The sequence below is a fragment of the Capra hircus genome, chromosome 10 (assembly GCF_001704415.2).
Source record: "Capra hircus breed San Clemente chromosome 10, ASM170441v1, whole genome shotgun sequence".
Classification (NCBI taxonomy): Eukaryota; Metazoa; Chordata; class Mammalia; order Artiodactyla; family Bovidae; genus Capra; species Capra hircus.
Window position 1 is genome coordinate 72,981,833 of NC_030817.1, and position 19,007 is coordinate 73,000,839.

At 47.4% G+C, this 19,007-nt stretch overlaps 1 protein-coding gene across 3 annotated transcripts in view; it reads left to right on the plus strand.

The window, feature by feature from the left end:
* SCG5 (secretogranin V) overlaps nucleotides 1,225-19,007 on the plus strand; it is a 55,098-nt gene continuing 37,315 nt past the window's right edge. For all 3 annotated transcript variants that reach the window (XM_005685459.3, XM_005685461.3, XM_005685460.3), the window contains exons 1-2: nucleotides 1,225-1,330; nucleotides 2,855-3,087. In XM_005685459.3, the coding sequence (XP_005685516.1) occupies nucleotides 2,862-3,087 (226 nt within the window). In that variant the 5' untranslated portion in view covers nucleotides 1,225-1,330; nucleotides 2,855-2,861. The remainder of the gene's footprint in view (nucleotides 1,331-2,854; nucleotides 3,088-19,007) is intronic.

Sequence of the window (19,007 nt, forward strand, 5' to 3'; positions counted from 1 at the left end):
ACTTAATAGATAGCTTGGCAACATTCTAAAATCACTAAAAATTTTTGATACAAGATTTTGAAAATCATCAAGCCCAGGATGTTTTGTTTTTAGAATATAAAATTTCACATGAAGCATGAACAGTGTATTTGGTCAGATTTCCATTCAACACAAAGGCAGCCAATTATAATGGCATTTCCGTTTTACCAGGCACAAAATGAAGATAATAGTGAAACATTAAAGTAAAATTTAGAATTGGAAAAAGCTCTCATTATGTGTGAATAATAAATATTAAACTCCAGCATGGTCTTTAAGCCTAGAACCAATGGACAATATATTTGTTATTTTGCGCTGTTAGCATGCACTGAAATAAAAAGCTGGAAGCATAAAGCATCCCTGGAAGAAAAGGTACTAGGAAGGAGGTTGGCTTCAAACCAAAAGATCACGGATGAATTTTGCAGGCCCCTCTTCATTGTGTAAAGTTGCTGTAGATGATAATGGGTTTGGGGACAGAACAAGGATACAGAATTCTGGATTCTAACTTCATCAAGGTGTTCACTCTGAGATCTCCAAGTACTTTACTCATCCCCAGTCTTGATGAAAGAAATTGAAATACTTATATTCATCCTATGGTTTTACATATCAATTCTTGTGTTTGAAAAGAATAAAAATGGATACTTTTTCCGATGTGCAGAGAGAATGATTTCAGGCAAAAGAAATCTTACGTGATAGCTGGTGTGGAATTTTAGGGATAACAATCAGAACTAATAGTCCTAGAGGTTTTCCTGTGGTTTTGGATTATAACTTTAACAGAAATTTAGAGCATCTTGTATTAAATATCTCCATAGTTTTCCTGCTCAATGAAAAGTCTTCTGTAGGCACTCAATATACCTGATCACTGCCATCATTAAAGGTTCTTAAGGCCTCAACTTTTGTTTGTCTCTCCTATCGGTGCTCCAGTGCCTGTTTCGTCTTAAAGCTAAAAGACGTTTAAAAAGCTGAAAGGTGGCTAAATTAAAGGTGCGCTATTGCGAATGAAGGACAGAAGTGGGGAGGCATCTAGCGCATTGTTTAGATAATTGCTTGAGAAAAGGTTCGTTACTTCCATAGGGGTCGACAGAGGAAGAGGGCGTCGGGGAGATGTGTACGTGGAATGCGCGGGCGGAAGGCCCCCGGCTTCTGGGTTGCCTTGCTGGGGAGTCCTGGCCAGGCAGCCTCCACCTGCTGGAGGAGGGACGGGGCGGGGCTAAAATGAGGAGGGAGGTGACGCACGAGCGACCCAGATCGCCCCGCTTCTCGCCCGACCCCCACCGAGGCCCAGACCGCGGCAGGCTCCTCCGGCTGCAGCTCGGTGAGTGCTTCGCTGATGCCAGCTCAGACCTCAGCCTGACGCCCACCCGAGACAGACGGGTTCTTCGCGATCGGGAGCGGGGAGGGCGCCCTGCTGAAATCCTTGAGCCGGAGGCTGGGGGCAAACAAAGGATGGATGCGAAAATCGGAGGTCCGGCTCCAAATGAGAGGGAAAGAGTCGGGAGGAAGAAGGTTGGGTAGCTCATCAAATCTGAACGATGTTGGCTGGAGGTGTAAATGAAACAAAGACATCCTGCATGCAGAGCCGGGGAGGGAAAGACGGAGATGGCCGGAGAGGCGGATGCCTGCCTCTGGCCTTTTGGTCAGATTGCGGGCTCTGCTTGTCACAGCTCTTTGTAGAACAAGGTTTTACATCTGAGAGTGGCTTCTTAAAACCCTTTCCTTTACAGAAATAGGAGTTGGGGGTTATGAATATTTCCGTTTCAGGGGAGAAATGCACACCGCCACCATCTCTGCCAGCTCCCAGAGAAGGATGGGTAGAAGAGGGTTTGCAGGGCCCCTGCCTGAGGTGTCCGCCCTAAGGTCCAGCAGCTGCAGAAGGAATCTGTGTGAATATTTGCTCTCTTGTTCTGCAGGCTTCTGGTTGCATAGAAGCCAACGTTCAGGACAGGTTGACTCCCCAGATTTTCACCTTCTCTTTCACCTGTTCTGTTTTCTCTCATCACCTTTCAGTTGCCCCAATTCCACCCTCCAGAACAGCGAGGTAATATTGCCAACATAATAACAGCAGTCTGGGGGTCTCTGTGCCCGACGCTGTCCTCAGTGCTCTTGCATGCGCTCCCACACTTATCCTCGCAGTGACCCTAAAAGACAAATGCTTTTCTCGTCCCTTTTTGCAGAGGAGGAAGCTGAGGCATGTGCTCACGATCCCCTGCTCCCATTTGGTGCAGCAAGCAGCCCTCATCTTCCTTCCCAGATTGCAGGGCAGGCCTGAGCTGTGCATATCTTCATCCCCACCCAGGATCTCAAGTGTATCCCCTGTTTGCTAAGCTAAGAAGGTCTCTTCTACCAGCCCCGAGCTTTCTGTGCTTCTTTACACACATACATGTATGTCTTCCAACTCCTTCCCATGAGCCTTTTCTTCCCCAGGACTAGGAAAGCCAAGATGTCACTCTCTCTGTCCCTTTCTCAAGGTTGAAGCAAAGTTTTGTTGTTTGTTTCTGTTTAAAAGCAGGAGAGAGTGGTGGTGTAGGAATGGTGCAGAACTTCCAGAGAGCTATAATGACAATAAAAAATGACAGAACTGCCATCATAGTCTAGTCTTTCCCAGGATGTGAGGACACAGGGAACTGGCCATCCCAGACAGTTTTGTTTCTTTAATACCTTCTCACAGTTGATGTCCTGGGTAGCGTGGACACGTAAGGCCTAAGCAAACCCTTAAAAATTTTCATTGCAGTCTCTCTCTGGGCAGTCCTTGAATCACTCCCTGGAGGGAATCACATGATTGCATCATCACAGCTGACGATTGTGGCCAATCGATCTGTGCGTGGTCTTTTTTCTGCAGGTTAAAAATGGTCTCCAGGATGGTTTCTACCATGCTGTCTGGCCTGGTGTTATGGCTGACGTTTGGATGGACTCCAACAGCTGCTTATAGCCCAAGGACCCCAGACCGGGTCTCAGAAACAGATATCCAGAGGCTGCTCCATGGCGTGATGGAGCAGCTGGGCATTGCCAGGCCGCGGGTAGAGTACCCAGCGCACCAGGCCATGAACCTTGTGGGCCCACAGAGCATCGAAGGTATTTGCTGTGTTCTGCCAGTTAGTTTCTATCATTGCTGTTGTTCCGTTGCTAAGTTCTGTCTGACTGTTTGCAACTCCATGGACTGTAGCACACCAGGCTTCCCTGTCCTCCAGTATTAGCAGTTTCTATTAGCAGTAAAATAATTAATACATAGTGAAGAAACTCTGCTTTCTCCCTGTTTTCCCTTTCTTCTTATACTATACAACATATACATGCAGACACATAAGAATATGTCCTGTGAGAACAGCGACCTTATCTCATTCACAGCTGTAGCCCTAGCATCTAGCACAAAGCCTGATACATTAGTATTTATCAAGTGAATGAAGAAACATCTAGTGTTGTCACTAAAAAAAGATTAGAACCCAGATCCCACATCTTCTCCCCAAACTGATCTTTGGGAAATTGTATCCCCAGCTGCCTACCTCTGAGCCACTGCCAGCTGGTATTTGTAAAAGATCTTCAAAATATAGGACCTAAAGGATCTGACTCGATTCTTAAGGACGACATCAGATAAACCCAGAAGGAGCCAATGACGTATTGGCATTAAGACTTTGGGTCAAAAACTTTAAAAATATATCTTAAAGTATAACAAATGTTAATTTAATTGTTTCATGGTGGTAAGACCATTGCCCCCTTGAGTTTTCCTGAGTTTCTGGCAATATATTTTTAATACTTTTATTAGAAAGTGGTACTTTTTTGCTTAGCGCTTTAATTATAGAGAATTGGAGTCTAGGTCCTGAGCAGCTTTTAAGAGCAGGTGCCTTATTTCCATGCCTGGCTTTCTCTCTGATTCTGAATGTTCTCTTTCTCCACTGAGCTGGAGCCCTAGAGCCAGAGCATGGTTGATTTCATTTGAACACAAGAGAACACAAGTGCACAGGAGTGGGTCTGAAGAAAACATGTGAATTCTGTCTCTGAGTTTTGTCAAAACACACATCCAGCAAATGCTATTTCTTGTGCATCAATTTTGTATAATTTTGCCTAAGTCCATAATTTCTTACAACAGCTATCTGCCTTGAGGGTCCAGGGAATGCCGTGGATATTGTTGACATATGATTCTTATTTCTGTCGTGTTACCCATAGTTCTAAACCACTGAGTAAAACTAACTCCGTGGGATTGTTGTCTATGTGACTGACATTTGATTTCAGGAGTGGATTAACGCAGATGACTTGAATCAAAAGCATGCCAGCCTAGCACAGGGCTTGAGGTGGAACAAATCAGACAGAGCTTCACACCACCCCTTCTGGGGTGAATCTGAATCCTGCCCAGCACCTGCTGCTACCTGTGGCTTCAAACACACCTACCCATTTCAGACCAGCTCTTTCAAGACAGTGAATATCTGCCCCTTTAACCATAAGTGCTGTTTAGTCACCCAGCTGTTGTCATGGAGACAGTTTCCCAGGTTTCCGTTAATACTGGAAGCCTGATCATCTGTGCAGAAGAGAAACAGCAAATCCCTGGACATCAGCAGCCTGTGTTTATCCAGAGCCTCCTTACCTTCACTCAGCAGCCAGCTGTTTGGCACCTGCTCTGTGCCCTCCACCGTGCAGGAGGCTCTGAGACAGCTCTGTTCTAGAGGATTCTTGTCTGGGATTAGGGGCGAGGAGAGGTGATTACAGTGTGTCAGGGCCAGTGTTTTGACAGATATACAGGCAAGGTGCTACCATGGAAGTGAAGAACAAAGTATAACTTATTCTGCTTGGGTGTAGTTGGAGGTGGTGGCTCTAGAGAAATGCTTCTTTGAAGAAGCAATGTTTGAACTGGGTTTTGAAGTTTGAATAGGAATTCATCAGGGAATGGCAAGTAAAAAGGCACAGAGATAATGAAAGCGTGGCTTAGAACAATTCAGAATCAAAAACTGTTTTTATTACCCTTGGGGTAATGTGAGGTCGTGAGCTTCCCAGGTGGCGCCAGTGGTAAAGAACCCACCTGGTGCAAGGGATGTAAGACATGTGGGTTCCATCTCTAGGTTGGGAAGATCCTCTGGAGGAGGGCATGGCAACCCGCTCAGTATTCTTGCCTGGAGAATCCCAAGGACAGGGAAGCCTAGTGGGCTGTAGTCCACAGGGTCACACAGTGTCGAACACGAATGAAGCACCTTAGCATGCGTGCAGTGTGAGGTCACAGCTATGTTGGCTCTCTTCTAACAGTGTCTGTGGAAGGTATGAATACCAGCTTGTGTTCTAGATTTCTGTTACCGTGAAAAATTTATCAGACATTTAGCAGCTTAATACAACCCTTACTTGTTACACCAGAGTTTCCTTTAGTCAGGAGTCGGGCATGGGTTAGCAGGGCCCTCGGCTCAGAGTCTCATCAGGCTGAAATCTCGGTGTTGACAGGAGATGCAGCTCTGGCTGGAGCTTGGGGTTCTCTTCCAAACTCATCTAGGTTTTTGGCAGAATTCAATTTTTTGCTCTTGTGGGACCAAGGCCCCTTTCTCTGGTTGGCTGTCAGCGGGGTCCCTCAGGTTGGTTGTAACCTTCTCACAACTGGGCAGCTTACTTTCTCAAAGCCAGAGGGAGACTGTCCCTTTAGTTTGCTAATCATCATTCAGTATAATTATAGGAGTGATGGTCCTTTATCTTTGTCATTTGTCAACAGAGTGATAGTCCACTGTGTTCCCAGGTCTCACCCACGCTCGAAGGCAGAGGGTTCATGCGGGGCATGTGCACCAGCAGGTGGGAATCTTGGGGGAGGGGGGGTCATCATAGAATTCTGCCTATTACAGCTTGAATGCAAACTAACAGAGAAAATAGTCCAAAGACTTTAGAGGGAAGAGGAAACAAAGTGACTTGTTTCCTGTTGTGGACTTTGCCATTTAAGTTATCGCATGGTCTAATATTTTCTTATGTGAGTTTGTGATTGTTTCAACTCACTTGTTTATTTGCATTCTCTCTGCTCAGACAGTCATTCCTGCTAATTCCCAGGGGTCTGAAAGATGCATGGGTTATCTTCCATATTCCTTCAGCATTTATTTTAGTATTTTGTTATGAAGGACCAAGTTAGAAAGGTTTTCTAATTTTTATAGGAAGAATACCCAGAATATAAATACAAAAAACCTCAAGATGAGAGCAGGGAGGCTGGTGTGGCTGCAGTTTCAAAGTCATCTGCTCAGAGAGGCCTGCCCAACTGCCCAGAGTAGCTCTCCCCATTCTCTGCCATGGTCCCCTTTTGTATTTTTTAAACTCTAGCGTTTAAAAAAACTTATAATGAATGTTTGTTTCCTTGCTTGTTAATTGTCTGTCTTCCCACTGGAATGTCAGTTCCACGAGGCCGCATCTTTTGTTTACTGCTTTATACCCAGACACATCGTAGGCACTTGGTAAATATTTGAAGAATGAATGTGTATTTGAATAAATATTTAGAAACTCAATATATCTGGCAGTGGGCTGCCCAGGTGGCTCAGAGGGTAAAGAATCCACCTACAACGAAAGAGGCATGGTTCAATCCCTGTGTTCGAAAGATCCCCTGGAGAAGGAAATGGCAACCCCCTCCAGTATTCTTGCCTGGAGAATTCCATGGACAGAGGAGCCTGGAGGGAGGGCTGCAGTCCATGAGGTTGGAAAAGAATTGGATACAACTTTGAACAACAACATACCTGGCAGCAGTAAGTATATGAGTATAGAATTTATATTCTATTTGACACCTGGGTCTCTTGAGACTTCTTCCCCTTAAGCTCAAGGAAAATATTCCATTTCTCTTCTCTCTTTTAAAAATCAGGAACTCAGTGATAATGTGCTCGTCAAAACATCTGTTTACTTTGACTATGACTGATCACCAGGGTGCAACTTTCCTACCTTCTGTACAGGGGCGTATTGAGAAATGGGGGCTTTTTGCAGTTATGGAATGAACCCAGCAGAGGGCCTACTAGACCTGAAGCATATAGATGTAAGAGGATTCCTGAAACCTGGTACCCAGCCGCCCAGTTATTAAGCCAGTCTCCTTGTTGACCTGCTCTAGATGGTCACTGGAGAGGAATCATTTGCCCAAAACATTAAGAAGTTGGAGGTTATTTTTCACTTCTCCATAGGTACCTTAATCATGACTTGGTAAGGAATAGCTTTCAAATGTGTAAATTAGTAACCCAAAGCAAAACAAAGATACAGAGTAAAGAGAAACAGGCACCAGCTTATTGTTTTATAGAGAAGAAAACGTGCTTTAATGGAAAGAAAATCCTGAGTTGTCTTTTTTTTTTTTTTTTGGATGGTAGTTTATTTTTCCAGATTGAGTCTTAAGCATACTTTTTACAAGCTGTATGTGATCTCAGTGACTTTCCTGAAACTTGGTTTTCTTATACATAAAGTGGGGCTCTAGCCTACTCACATGCGAAAAGCGGGTGCTGTTACAACTGAATCAGGCCAGCCTTTTCTCACTTTGTGGAGTACCAGGAGCACAGCTGCAGCCTTTAATGGCCTTCCCTGATATTACTGTGGATGACTCACCCAGTTAGCAGTACAGCTCAGCAGCCCCGTGCACCTTGCATCTCAGCAGGGTCCCCAGGCTCAAAGCGGCTCATTGGTCAAAAATGACATAGATAAGTGGCTACTGTTGTTATATTTTCCCCAGAAACAAGGAAAGCCACCAGCTGTCCAAGAGGTTAGTTCAGAGAGGCGTTAGCTATGACGTAGAGATGCTTGGGAGTCAGAAGTGGCTCTGCCAGCAGACACTAATGTTAGCTTTTGATGAATCCAATCAGAAAATGTGCTTCCGTTTTTAGGATAGCAGCCTCAGGTAGAAGGGGGTCTGCTCAATGCCACGGGTTCATTTCCCCCTACCCTCCTAGACCACCTGATAACACCAGATATCAAACCACTGAGGGATTTATATATATTGGCAATTGATGGATCCCAAATAAATTTAAATCAATATTGCCAAACATAAAAATGCCAAAATTCCTTTGCATAACGCTAAATTTGGGGATTAAAAAAATTTTTACTTTAAAGAGAACAAAAATTATTTACTTAATAAATGTCAGGTGGAGAAAGAATTTGTAAGATAAGGTCTATTTAAAGGGGTGGATCCTAAGGAGCCTCTATTTCGTCAACCTCTGGCCTCTTAAAGGAACCGCAGTGCCTCCATTTGACCACAAGGGGGCACCAGTTGCCGCCTATTTGAAGGTTCGTGGTGGTTTAGTTGCTAAAAAAGCGTGCCTGACTCTTGAGACCTCAAAGACTGTAGCCTGCCAGGTTCCTCTGTCCATGGGATTTCCCAGGCAAGAATACTGGAGTGGGTTGCCATTTCCTTCTCCAGGGGATCTTCCTGACCCAGGGATCAAACCCTAATCTCCTGCATTGCTGTGGTCTCCTGCATTGTGGGCGGATCTTTTGCGGACGAGCCACTGAAGATGCAGGTTGGAGAGAAGAGTCTTAAACATTGATCAGCTGACCTGAGCCTCTCAATTTCAGGTTAGCCTCTGTCTGCAGTTGGAAGACAGGGTGGGGGCTGAGGCAGATATCTTGACTAAAATCTGTTTCTAGGTTATCCTCATTCTGGGAGAGCCAATGAGAGCAATGGGCTTGAAGGGCTGTCTTTGAGTGCAGCAGGGCCTCCAGTTTGGCTCATGTCCTTTGGGGTTCTGTTGAGCTCCCCCTGAATTCAAATCCTTAATATTTCCCTGGATGATTTCCAGTTTTTTATCTTAGGCAATGACACCAATAGTGATAAGAATTTGAAAAGGAGTAGGGGGAAATTGGGTTTTTTTTCTGGTGGTAGGGGAATAAGGAGATAAAAATGCTGACTTATTTTACTGTTGCTTTTAAGGTGTCCTGGGACATCCAGGGGTAGGTGTCCAGAAGGTACTTAGATGTATATGGCACAGAAGAGCTCTTTGGGGGAAGGGAGGGGTTTGAGAGCCATTGTCATATTAGTGGTAGCTGATGTCATAGAAATGGATGAAGTTTCCTGGTCAAGTATTAATTAAGAAGAGCAGACACCTGAGAAAAACCCAGAAAGACTCCGTTTATAGGGTCAGGTAGAAGAATCTGCAAAGGAAACCCAGCAAGATTGGGCATTAAGGAGAACCAGACAGGTGCAGTGTAAACAAAGAATGAGAGTTTCAGGAAGGGGCCGTGGTGACTTTGTCAAAATTAGCAGAGAGTTTGTATGAAATCAGGACCATTGGTGCAGAGTGTACCCTGAGTGTAACCCCCCTGAAGTTCCTGGGGCTTTGGGTAGAACAGGTTCTGCAGAATAGTGGGGGCCGGAAATCACAGTGCGGGAAACAGAAGGCACAGTATAAAAGCTGTTCCAAAACGTCGGGCTGTCGGGGGAAGACTGTGAAACGGCTGTGGAAGGATGAGGGGGTTGGTGACGGAGAGATGAGGCAGGTTTTTATGTAGGTTGTTTTAGAGATTTGAACTTGTCGAAGTGCTAATTAGCAAGAGCTGGTGGAGAGAGGGGCTTCCCTGGTGGCTCAGACAGTAAAGAATCTGCCTACAATGCACGAGACACAGGTTTGATCCCTGTGTTGGAAAGATCCCCTGGAGAAGGAACTGGCAACCCACTCCAGTATTCTTGCCTGGAGAATCCCTTGGGCGGAGGAGCCTGGTGGGTTACAGTCCATGAGGTTGCAAAAGAGTCAGACATGGCTGAGCAACTGAGCATGCATGCACACACGATGGAGAGAGAGTTAAAGTTGTGGGATGAAGGGCAGATGACTGATGGGTAAATGTTCCTGAGGATATGGGAGGAGATGAAACCAAGAGCTCAGGTGGAGGCCAGGGTTTAGGTCTTTCCTCAACTGGGCAAAAAGGGAAGAGGCAGAAGTGTGTCGGGATGCAGTGAAGCTCATGCTTTGTTGTTGTTATTGTTGTTCAGTTGCCAAGTTGAGTCTGACTCTGGAACCCCATGGACCACAGCACACCAGGCTTCCCTGACCCTCACCATATCCCGGAGTTTGCCCAAGTTCATGTCCGTTGAATCAGTGACGCCATCCAACCATTTCATCCTCTGTCTCCCTCTTCCCCTTCTCCTTTCAATCTTTGCCAGCATCAAGGTCTTTGCCAATGAGTCGGCTGTTCATGCTCACCCCCCCACCCCAATCACTTCCTTAATTCCATCGAGAGGGCCAGGTATTCTTTGCCACATTGTGCAGAGGTGGAAGGCAAAGTTCAGAGAAGTGACTTCTCCAGGGTTGCATTTAGTATTTGAACGTGGTTCGAACGCACTAGGCCCTGGTGTACCCTTCTTCTGTTCTGGCCTGCTGTACACAGCATGCTACTTCTTAGGCTAGTTGATTAATGGTTTGGTAGAGCACAGGCTTGATCTTGGGCCAGACTGGGAAACAGATTTATCTTTAGGGATGATCCTTGTTCCTGGGCTCATTGTTGACCTTTTGAATTTGCTGCTCCATATAGACTGCCTGTGAAGTGGCATTTATGATAAAGGGTTGCTTCCCTTCCCCGCCAAACTATGAGATCTGCAGGAGCAGACGCAGGGTCTGACCTGCTTTTTCTGTATGCAGGGCCTAGACGGGGCCAGGCATGTAATAGATGCTCACGGAATGTTTTTTGAAAGAACCTCTCACAATACACGTGCTAGAAACATTGACCTCTGAGATGCCAGCAGGTGAAACTGGTGTTATCTTAGTTCAGATCATCTAGCCTGTAAGTATATTTTGAGCATTGAACCCTGACAATCCAATACTCACTGGCTTTCCTCCCACCTGCTTATTTAGGATCTCAGCTCAAGTGTCTTAAATCCATGCATGATCCAGAACACAGAGGACTGGTCCCTACCCTGGGGCACTTGGCCATGTTCCCCTCTTTCCTCTCTTCTCCCCTTCAGCTGGGCACCACCTCATCCTCCAGACCCCAACCACTGAGCAGCTGCAGCCTCAGGGAGTCTGTCATAAAGTGTTGGGTGGCATGGATAGGAGGAGACTGCTCTGAGTACCTCGTGTCCCTAAATCCTAGAGAGGTTTAGGGAAACAGAGCTTTCCATTTTATTTCTCACTGTTCCCAACAACCCGCTACCCCACCCCAACCCCGTGCTCTCCATAGATTCACAGGAGAGGTCGTACAGGGAGACACACATAACTGGGCATCAGGCACCAAAGGGGTGAAGGTGAAAGGGGCTTCCCTGATAGCTCAGTTGGTAGAGAATCCGCCTGCAATGCAGGAGACCCCAGTTTAATTCCTGGATCGGGAAGATCCACTGGAGAAGGGATAGCCCCATTTCCCTCCACAGCCCCACTGCCCCACTGTCCCTGCCTCTGGTTGGCCAGCCAGACTCCTTCTTCCCTTAGTCTGAGCTTTTCCTCAGGAGGTATCTCATTCCTGGTGCACACAGGCTTCTGGTGGGTGTCCTCCCAGACACGCTGTCCCGTCTGAAGCCCAGAGCAGGTTCAAACTGGGACCTCGACCTTGTCCCACATCACCTGAGACTTGCCATCTGGAGAGAGGGTGTGGCAACAGCAGCTGCTGAGTCACCACAGGGCGTGATGTCCACAGATAACGGGAAAAGCGGATCACACGCATACGGGAAATGGGAAAATGGTAACTAGATCTTACATAATACTCTATGGTTTGCAAAAAATCCCTTCCTGAGCCCTGTCTCATTTGATATAACCTTTCTAACCGTTAAAAAAAAAAGTGGATGTTGCTTACACCGCTTGAGCTTTTCAATTTAGCTGGCAAGCCAGCTGTGTTAGGTTTGACTGCATTTCTCCAGCCAGCTGTCTTCCATCCCCATCGACTTGGCTAATCCTGTGATATCTGGCTGAGAAGCTGTAATGATGCTGGGAGTGGTGGTAAACCACGGGCGAATTGGGGCAGATGGTGTTCCCCGGATAGGAAGCTTCAGAAAGCAAATCGTCTGACAAAACTGCCCTCTTGGAACAAATTGGTGCAAATACCTTGGGCACCGTGGTCGTAAAGAAAGCTATGGAACCCGGCTGGGAGGGTTTAGCAGATCCCAGCTTGGCACTGCAGTTAAAAGTAAGCGTGACTTTCACTCGAGGCAGGCCGTGGGACTGGAGTAGCAGAAGGGGCACGTGGTGTGGACGGTGGGGGACGTGGTCACCGTGGAGCCGAGCAGGAAGAACGGTGAGGCTTGAACCCCAGGGGTTTGGGTCCTGGCTCAGACCAGCTGCGTGGCACTAAGTCAGTCCCTTAAACTCTATGAAGTCTAGTTTCCCAGTCTGAAGACGGAGGTGAGCTGCCCAGACCTTCTCTCGGGGTCGATATAATAGTCATGTTAAATCAGGTATATGAAAGTGTTTGGGCAATATGAAGTTTTACTCATAGTGGGAAGGACTGCTGTCATGGGTGTTACTGCTTTCATTCAACCGTATGGATTTCCAGGTGTGAATGTCTCCAGGGCTGGAAGGTGGTATGTCTTCGGTGGTATCCCGTGTTTCCTGTTCCCTGTGTCCTTGACTTGGCCTGGGGAAAACTGCCTGCAATAGTTGCCTGTTAGACTTGGAGGAACCAGTTGACCTCTGGCCTTATAAACTGCTATGCCGCCTATCAGTGTTACCTTAGGAGTCAGTGACTGTGTCTGCAGTGAGGATGGATGGTTCCTGAAAACCAGTAAAGAGTGACTTTTCCATACTCAACAGTGCTCTGTTCCACTTCTTTCCTGGGTGGCTATAAAAGTCTTGTGTTTGGCTGGGACGTGGGTTATAGAACCATCTTAAAGGTCAGGAAGACTGGCTGTTTAGTCACCTGCCAAGCCCAGAGCATGCTCATGTGCATGTCGGAGACGCTGGTGTGAGAATGGTGTGCAGATGGGTTGGAAAGCGTGTTCTCAGTGGCTTGAGAGGAGGCTGTCTACATGTCTGTGTTTCCATGGACGTGACTGGCAGGCCGTGATCAGTACACTTCCCCTGAACCATGCATCCTATCAAAATACCATTTAACATCTTTCCACTTTTATGAACTTTCTGAGTAATTATTGAGTGCCTACACGTTTGAGCTTCCCAGGTAGTGCTAGTGGTAAAGAACCTGCATGCCGATACAGGAGACAAAGGAGGTGAGTGTTCGACCCCTGGCTTGGGAAGATGCCCTGGAGAAGGGCATGGCAACCCACTCCAGTATTCTCGCCATGGACAGAGGAACCTGGCGTGCTGCAGTCCATGGGGCTGCAGAGTTGGACACAATTGAAGTGACTGAGCAAGCATGTTACTATGTGCCAGGAACGGTGGCCTGGACATTTGCAAACCAACCAACATACATCTAATGTATTTACAAAGGATCTTTGTGAACTAGTTAAGAGTCAGCCATTATCTTCTAACCTGTTAGTAAAGGTTAAACTCTGACCTGAGGGACTGGGGCGTTTCCCCGAGAGCCGGGGCTGCGGCAGCACTGGACAGGCTTTGCCCTCGCTTTCGCAGCCCTGGATGCGTTTTCCGTCGGCGCTTCAGTCTCGGGGCCTCCAGAGGAACGCGTGTGTGCTGAGTCGCTGCAGTCATGCACGTCTCTTTGCAACCCTGTGGACTGTAGCCCGCCAGGCTCCTCTGTCTGTGGGCTTCTCCAGGCAAGAATGCTGAAGTGGGTTGTCATTTCTACTTCAGGGGATCTTCCTGACCCGGGGATAGAACCCACGTCTCTTACGTCTCCTGCATTGGCAGGCAGGTTCTTTAACACTGGCACCACCTAGGAAGCCCTCCTGAAGGATAAGAATCAGAAAACACAGGCAAGACCAGGAATGATGAGCTGTGTTTTCACACACCTGCTAGCTCCAGTGGGGTGGGCGGGCTAAACACAAACTGATGTCCAAGGAGCTGCTGGTTAGTGGCTGGGCCCGTGTTCTCTTATTGTAACCAGAAGCCCTTGTTTAAGCAGCTTAAAGTCTAAATGAGGAAAAGGGATGTAAGAATGGAAATGCACGCTTTCCACAGGCTGGGATAGAAGCTGGGGGTCCAGGATATAGTTCTCATAGTCACCATGACAGGAACAGTGGGGAGTAAGCCTGCCCCCCACCGGTCAGAAAGATGTAGCAGGCCAGTTGGACTTGAGCTGGGCTTCCTTGAGGAGGGAGCATGTGGATCAGAGGGACTCAAGTTCAGGAAGGAAGAGGTAGGAGGAAATAGACTTTTTTATCTAGAATGTGTTGAGTGCAGGATGGTTAGGGGTGGGGAGGAGGTGGCAGGAAGGCTGGACACTTTTAAGGTTGCCACTGAATTTCTCTCTTTAAGGGGATCTAGGGGGACTTAACCTGGTGGTCCAGTGGTTAAGACTGTGTTTCCACTGCAAAGGGCATGTCTTTGAGCCCGACTTGGGGAACTAAGATCCCACGTGCCAAGCAGTACAGCCAAATAAAGAAATAAAAGCTCTTAAAAAAAAACAATGTATACAAAGAATGTTGCAAGTGCCTCTGAGGACAGGGGCAGGTGGTCTGTGAGGCTCAGGGCCCTGAACTCCCCCAGGGAAGCACCTGCCTCCCCAGCCCGTCCCCTTGTCTGCAGAGCGTCCAATGAGCTCTCTGTCTGCTGGCAGATAGAAAGGTCACCCGAGTCTGGAGGTGCCCTGGAGGCAGCAGTGGGCTGGTGGTACTGGGTGGAGGTGGGGTGGGTACAGCTTTGCGTTTTGGTCAAATACATGCACACTAGGGACAGCACCGTTGGAGTCTCAGGGACTGGAGGTGGGTGTCGCTTCAGTCACTCAGCGCATGTGGACGTCAGAGAACAGAGGGAGCCTGCCTCCCACCACGCTCAACATGGGCTGGGTGATCTACCTGCAGACCCGCTCATTCCTCTAGCGCTTCACTGTCCTGGGTAGTTCTTCCCTTGGACACCCTGGATTGTAAGCCCCTGGGGGAGCAGACACTGACCCTTCCCAGCACTTCAGAGGACACTGATGCCCAGTGGGAGGTGACCCTGTGCAGTGGGAAGAGAGCTTTGGCATGGCATTTGGCCTGAGCAAGGCAGAGTGATGCTCCCCCAGGGCCCATAATGACTGTGGTGATGGGCCCTTCCCCTGGGGCTCCCCGGCAGGCTCAGGACACCACTGGCCCTCTCCCATGGAGGCCTGTCAGAGTTTATCTTTGCCTGAGACATTGTGGCCGAGGAGACAGTCAATCCAGGAGACTGGCTGGCCCTGCAGAGGCCCAGGGGACCTTCCTGGTACCATCTTCCCGGTCCAAGGACTCAGCAGGCCTGTTGTCAACAAGCCCAGCCCAGTTTGGATGAGATGTGGGTGACTAACGTTTTCCTCCCAGGCAGCAGGAGTGGACCGGCTTGCTGGGAGGAGTCCCTTTGCTGTAAACTACCAGAGACGCCCGTCTCCCTAGCTGAACCAGTGGGTGTCTTGCTTTCTTCTTCTTTTTTCTTAATCCTTCAGCAGATGATGGGAGGGGTCATCTGTTGAGTTTGTCCAGACTCTGAATAGTCCTTGGTCGTTGGAGTGTGCAAAAATATGGCAACAATACAGGTGCTCTTGCCTGAAAATGTTTCCAAAAGGATGGGAACAAGAGCAGTTCTTCTGACAGTAAATGATGCGTTATGCTAATATCAGAAGGACTTTTTTTTTCCCTCCCCACATGTGTGGTCAGTGAAGAGAATTTTGGCAGTTGGTTCTCATTGAACCAAGTCTGTATACAGCACTCTGGAGCCTGGTCATCACCTCTAGCTTTTTTTACAGGAAGAGTTGTGGTGCCTAGGGGTCTGGGCTGTGACGGCAGGACATGCCTGCAGCAGGCAGGGGGCGGTCAGCCCACTCTCAGCTCTCCAGATCCAGGCCTTGAGCAGAGAGAGCAGTTGGTACCCACACAGCTGTCTTTGCAGCCTGCCCGCCCACCCAGGCCTCCCGACCCTGCTTCGGGGCATTCATTTGTGGTTAATGATGAGTCAGATCTCATCCCTTACCCCCAGTTACAGCACCAAGGAGAGCACATGGTGACCATCAGCCTCACTCCAATCTAAGCAGACGGGCTGAGAAGCAACTAGTGGGATACATAATAGTGTTCTTTCTTTAAATGTGTTAGGAGAAGAGAACTAAGATTTATTTTGTATCTACTATGTGTCAGACACTATATATATATGTGGTGGTGGTGGTGATTTAGTTGCTAAGTTGTGTCCAACTCTTGCAACCCCCTGAACTGTAGCCCACCAGGCTCCTCTGACCCTGGGATTTCCTAGGCAAGAATACTGGAGTGGGTTGCCATTTCCTTCTCCAGAGGATCTTCCCAACCCAGGGATCAAACTTAGGCCTCCTGCATTGCTGGTGGGTCTCCTGCATTGCAGGTAGATAAACATATGTGTGTGTGTGTGTAGTGTGTATATATATGTACACACACACACATTTTTGTCCTCAGAAATCCTATGCGATGCTTTCCTCTTGCAAGGACAAGTTGAGGTGTAGAGTCGGTGAGTGATTAATTGGGCAGGACTGACCAGCTAAGGGGGATATGGGTCTAGATTCAAATCATGTGAGTTTGACTCTAGAGCAGGGTTTTCATTCTCAGGACCTGTGATATTGGCCAGAGACTCCTCTTGTTGAGGGTCACCTCTAGATGCTGGCAGAACGCCCTTGCTTATGGCAACCAGAAATGTCACCTGTGGATCATTACCGCCCCCTGTGGAGAACCAGTTTTCTACAGGCTTTATGATTCCTGCCGCAGCACATTTCAAAAGGATATTTGGGGGTACCTTGGTGGCTCAGAGGTTAAAGCATATGCCTGCAATGCAGGAGACCTGGGTTCGATCCCTGGGTTGGAAAGATCTCCTGGAGAAGGAAATGGTAACCCACCCCAGTATTCTTGCCTGGAGAATCCCATAGATGGAGGAGCCTGGTGGGCTACAGTCCACGGGGTTGCAAAGAGTCGGACATGACTGAGTGACTTCACTTTCACTTAAAGACTCTCTAGATGGTATGGACTAATTATTTATATTAATTTTTAATATAAAAGTAATAAAGGTCATTATGGATGATTTGGAAAATCATATATAATTGCATATATTTCTATGAAAAGAAAAATTAGGTCAAACTCCATGCATATTTTTAGGCTCCATTTCTTGCATAGTATCAGATTGATTTCTGTAAATGTTCGACTAATAAGGTTGTTCTCTCTCTCTCTCTCTCTTGTTTGTGGGAATCTTATTTCACTTGTTAACTATGATTACCTTACAAATCCTTGAATTTAACAGGCAAAAAAGACATCTCTTTCAGTTTGTATTTATTTGATTACTAATAAAACTGACCATCTTTCTATTATATAGCTATTTGCTTTTCTTGTTCTCTGAAATATTTGTTAATAAGATGTGTTGTTGTCTAGTAAATCTAGCAGTGTCTACCCACTTTCAGATTTTGCCTTCTTCACAGTGCAGGCTCATAACTGAAGTTCCTTACGCTTTTTAGCGCTAATTGAGGGATTGGACTCTGGGAAAGGATTGGGAGAAGAGAGGAAGGGAATGCCTGTGTATAAATAATTGATTACCTAAATTAGAATGAATCGAACCCTGAAGTTGGAAGCAGAAAAGAGGAGAGAATGGCTTATGCCTGAGGTCCTCAGACTGTATGAGAAGGGAGTGCCCAAGTACCTGGTCAGAGAGTTCCTGTGATGGCCACCAGGTGGTGCTATCGGCCTGGGACGATTTTGGTGTCTGGTGCGGGAGGGAGAGGAGAGTGTAAGTGGTCACAGGTGAGTGAGGTGTTAAAGAGGCTGAGTGTCGAACACAGAGGCTTGTTGGGTGTTTGGAGTTAACCTGCCAGTGACCACAAGTTGGCCTGGTGTGTGTATGTGTTTTTATATGTGTGTACAGAAGAGGAAGGGAAGGTTAGGACCGGTTATTTGCTTATTTATTTATAAAGATATAATCCATATACCATAAGATTCACCCATCTACAGCATACACTTTGATGGTTTTCAGCATATTCTCATCACCATAATCAACTTTAGAACATTTTTATCACCCTTCCCCTTAGCTGTCACTCCCCCTCCATCTCTGCCCCCCACCCCCTCTCTTCACTTCGAATCCCCCTTTCCCAGTCCCTGGCAACCACTAACCTACTTTCTGTCTGTCTGGATTTGTGTACTCTGGACACTTCATGTAACAGGATTGTACAACGGGTGTTCTCTCGTGAAAGGGCTATTCTCTGGTTGTTACTACTTGTCCCAGCCAACACTGCCCCGGTTGACTTTGTAGCAAGAGGCGTCAGCATAGCTGGATAGGCCGTTCCAAGCGCTGTGGCATTTCCAGGCCTATTGGGATAGAGAAAACGACAGACAACAGCAAGACTCTCATGTGACAGATGAACAGATTCACCTAGGAAGCCTACGGAACCAAAGACTCCTGGCTCCGGATCTCTCCAGAGGGCTCCCCACGTGGCGCAGTGGTAAAGAGTCCGCCTGCCAGCGCAGGAGACGCGGCTCGGCCCCTGAGTCGGGAAGACCCCCTGGAGAAGGGAATGGCGCCCCACTCCAGTACTCTTGCCTGGGGAATCCCATGGACAGAGGAGCCCGGTGGGCTACAGTCCGTGGGGTCGCAAGAGTTGGACACAACTTAGCAACTAACCAACAACTCCAGGAATTCATATTTGGTAGTTCTGGGGAGTTGAGGCTGCTGAGGATTATTTTTTTTTTTTTTTTTGATGCCCCGGGTGATTCCAATGATTGTCTAGCCGTCGGCAGTGGGCAGTGAAGTAGTGGAGAAAAAGGAACCTGGTCTGGAATATGGAGGCATGAGACCAAAATGACCTTTTCCTGCAGACCGTCTCTTTCAGCTGCAGCTTCACATCCAGCGCCTCTCCTGGGAAGGGAGCTGCACGCTACGGTCGCCACGACCACATGCTACAAGGCTGGTTCATGTCAGAGCGTCGTCTTTGACTCGGCGTGACAAGAGTGCATTTTTGAAGGCCATCAAAAACAATGACATCAGCCTTATTTAAATACTGCTCGGCTGGCAAATAGGTTTAATGGGATATAGCAGAAAGAACACTGAATTAGAAGCGGACACTCGCCAGAATTCTCCGCTGAA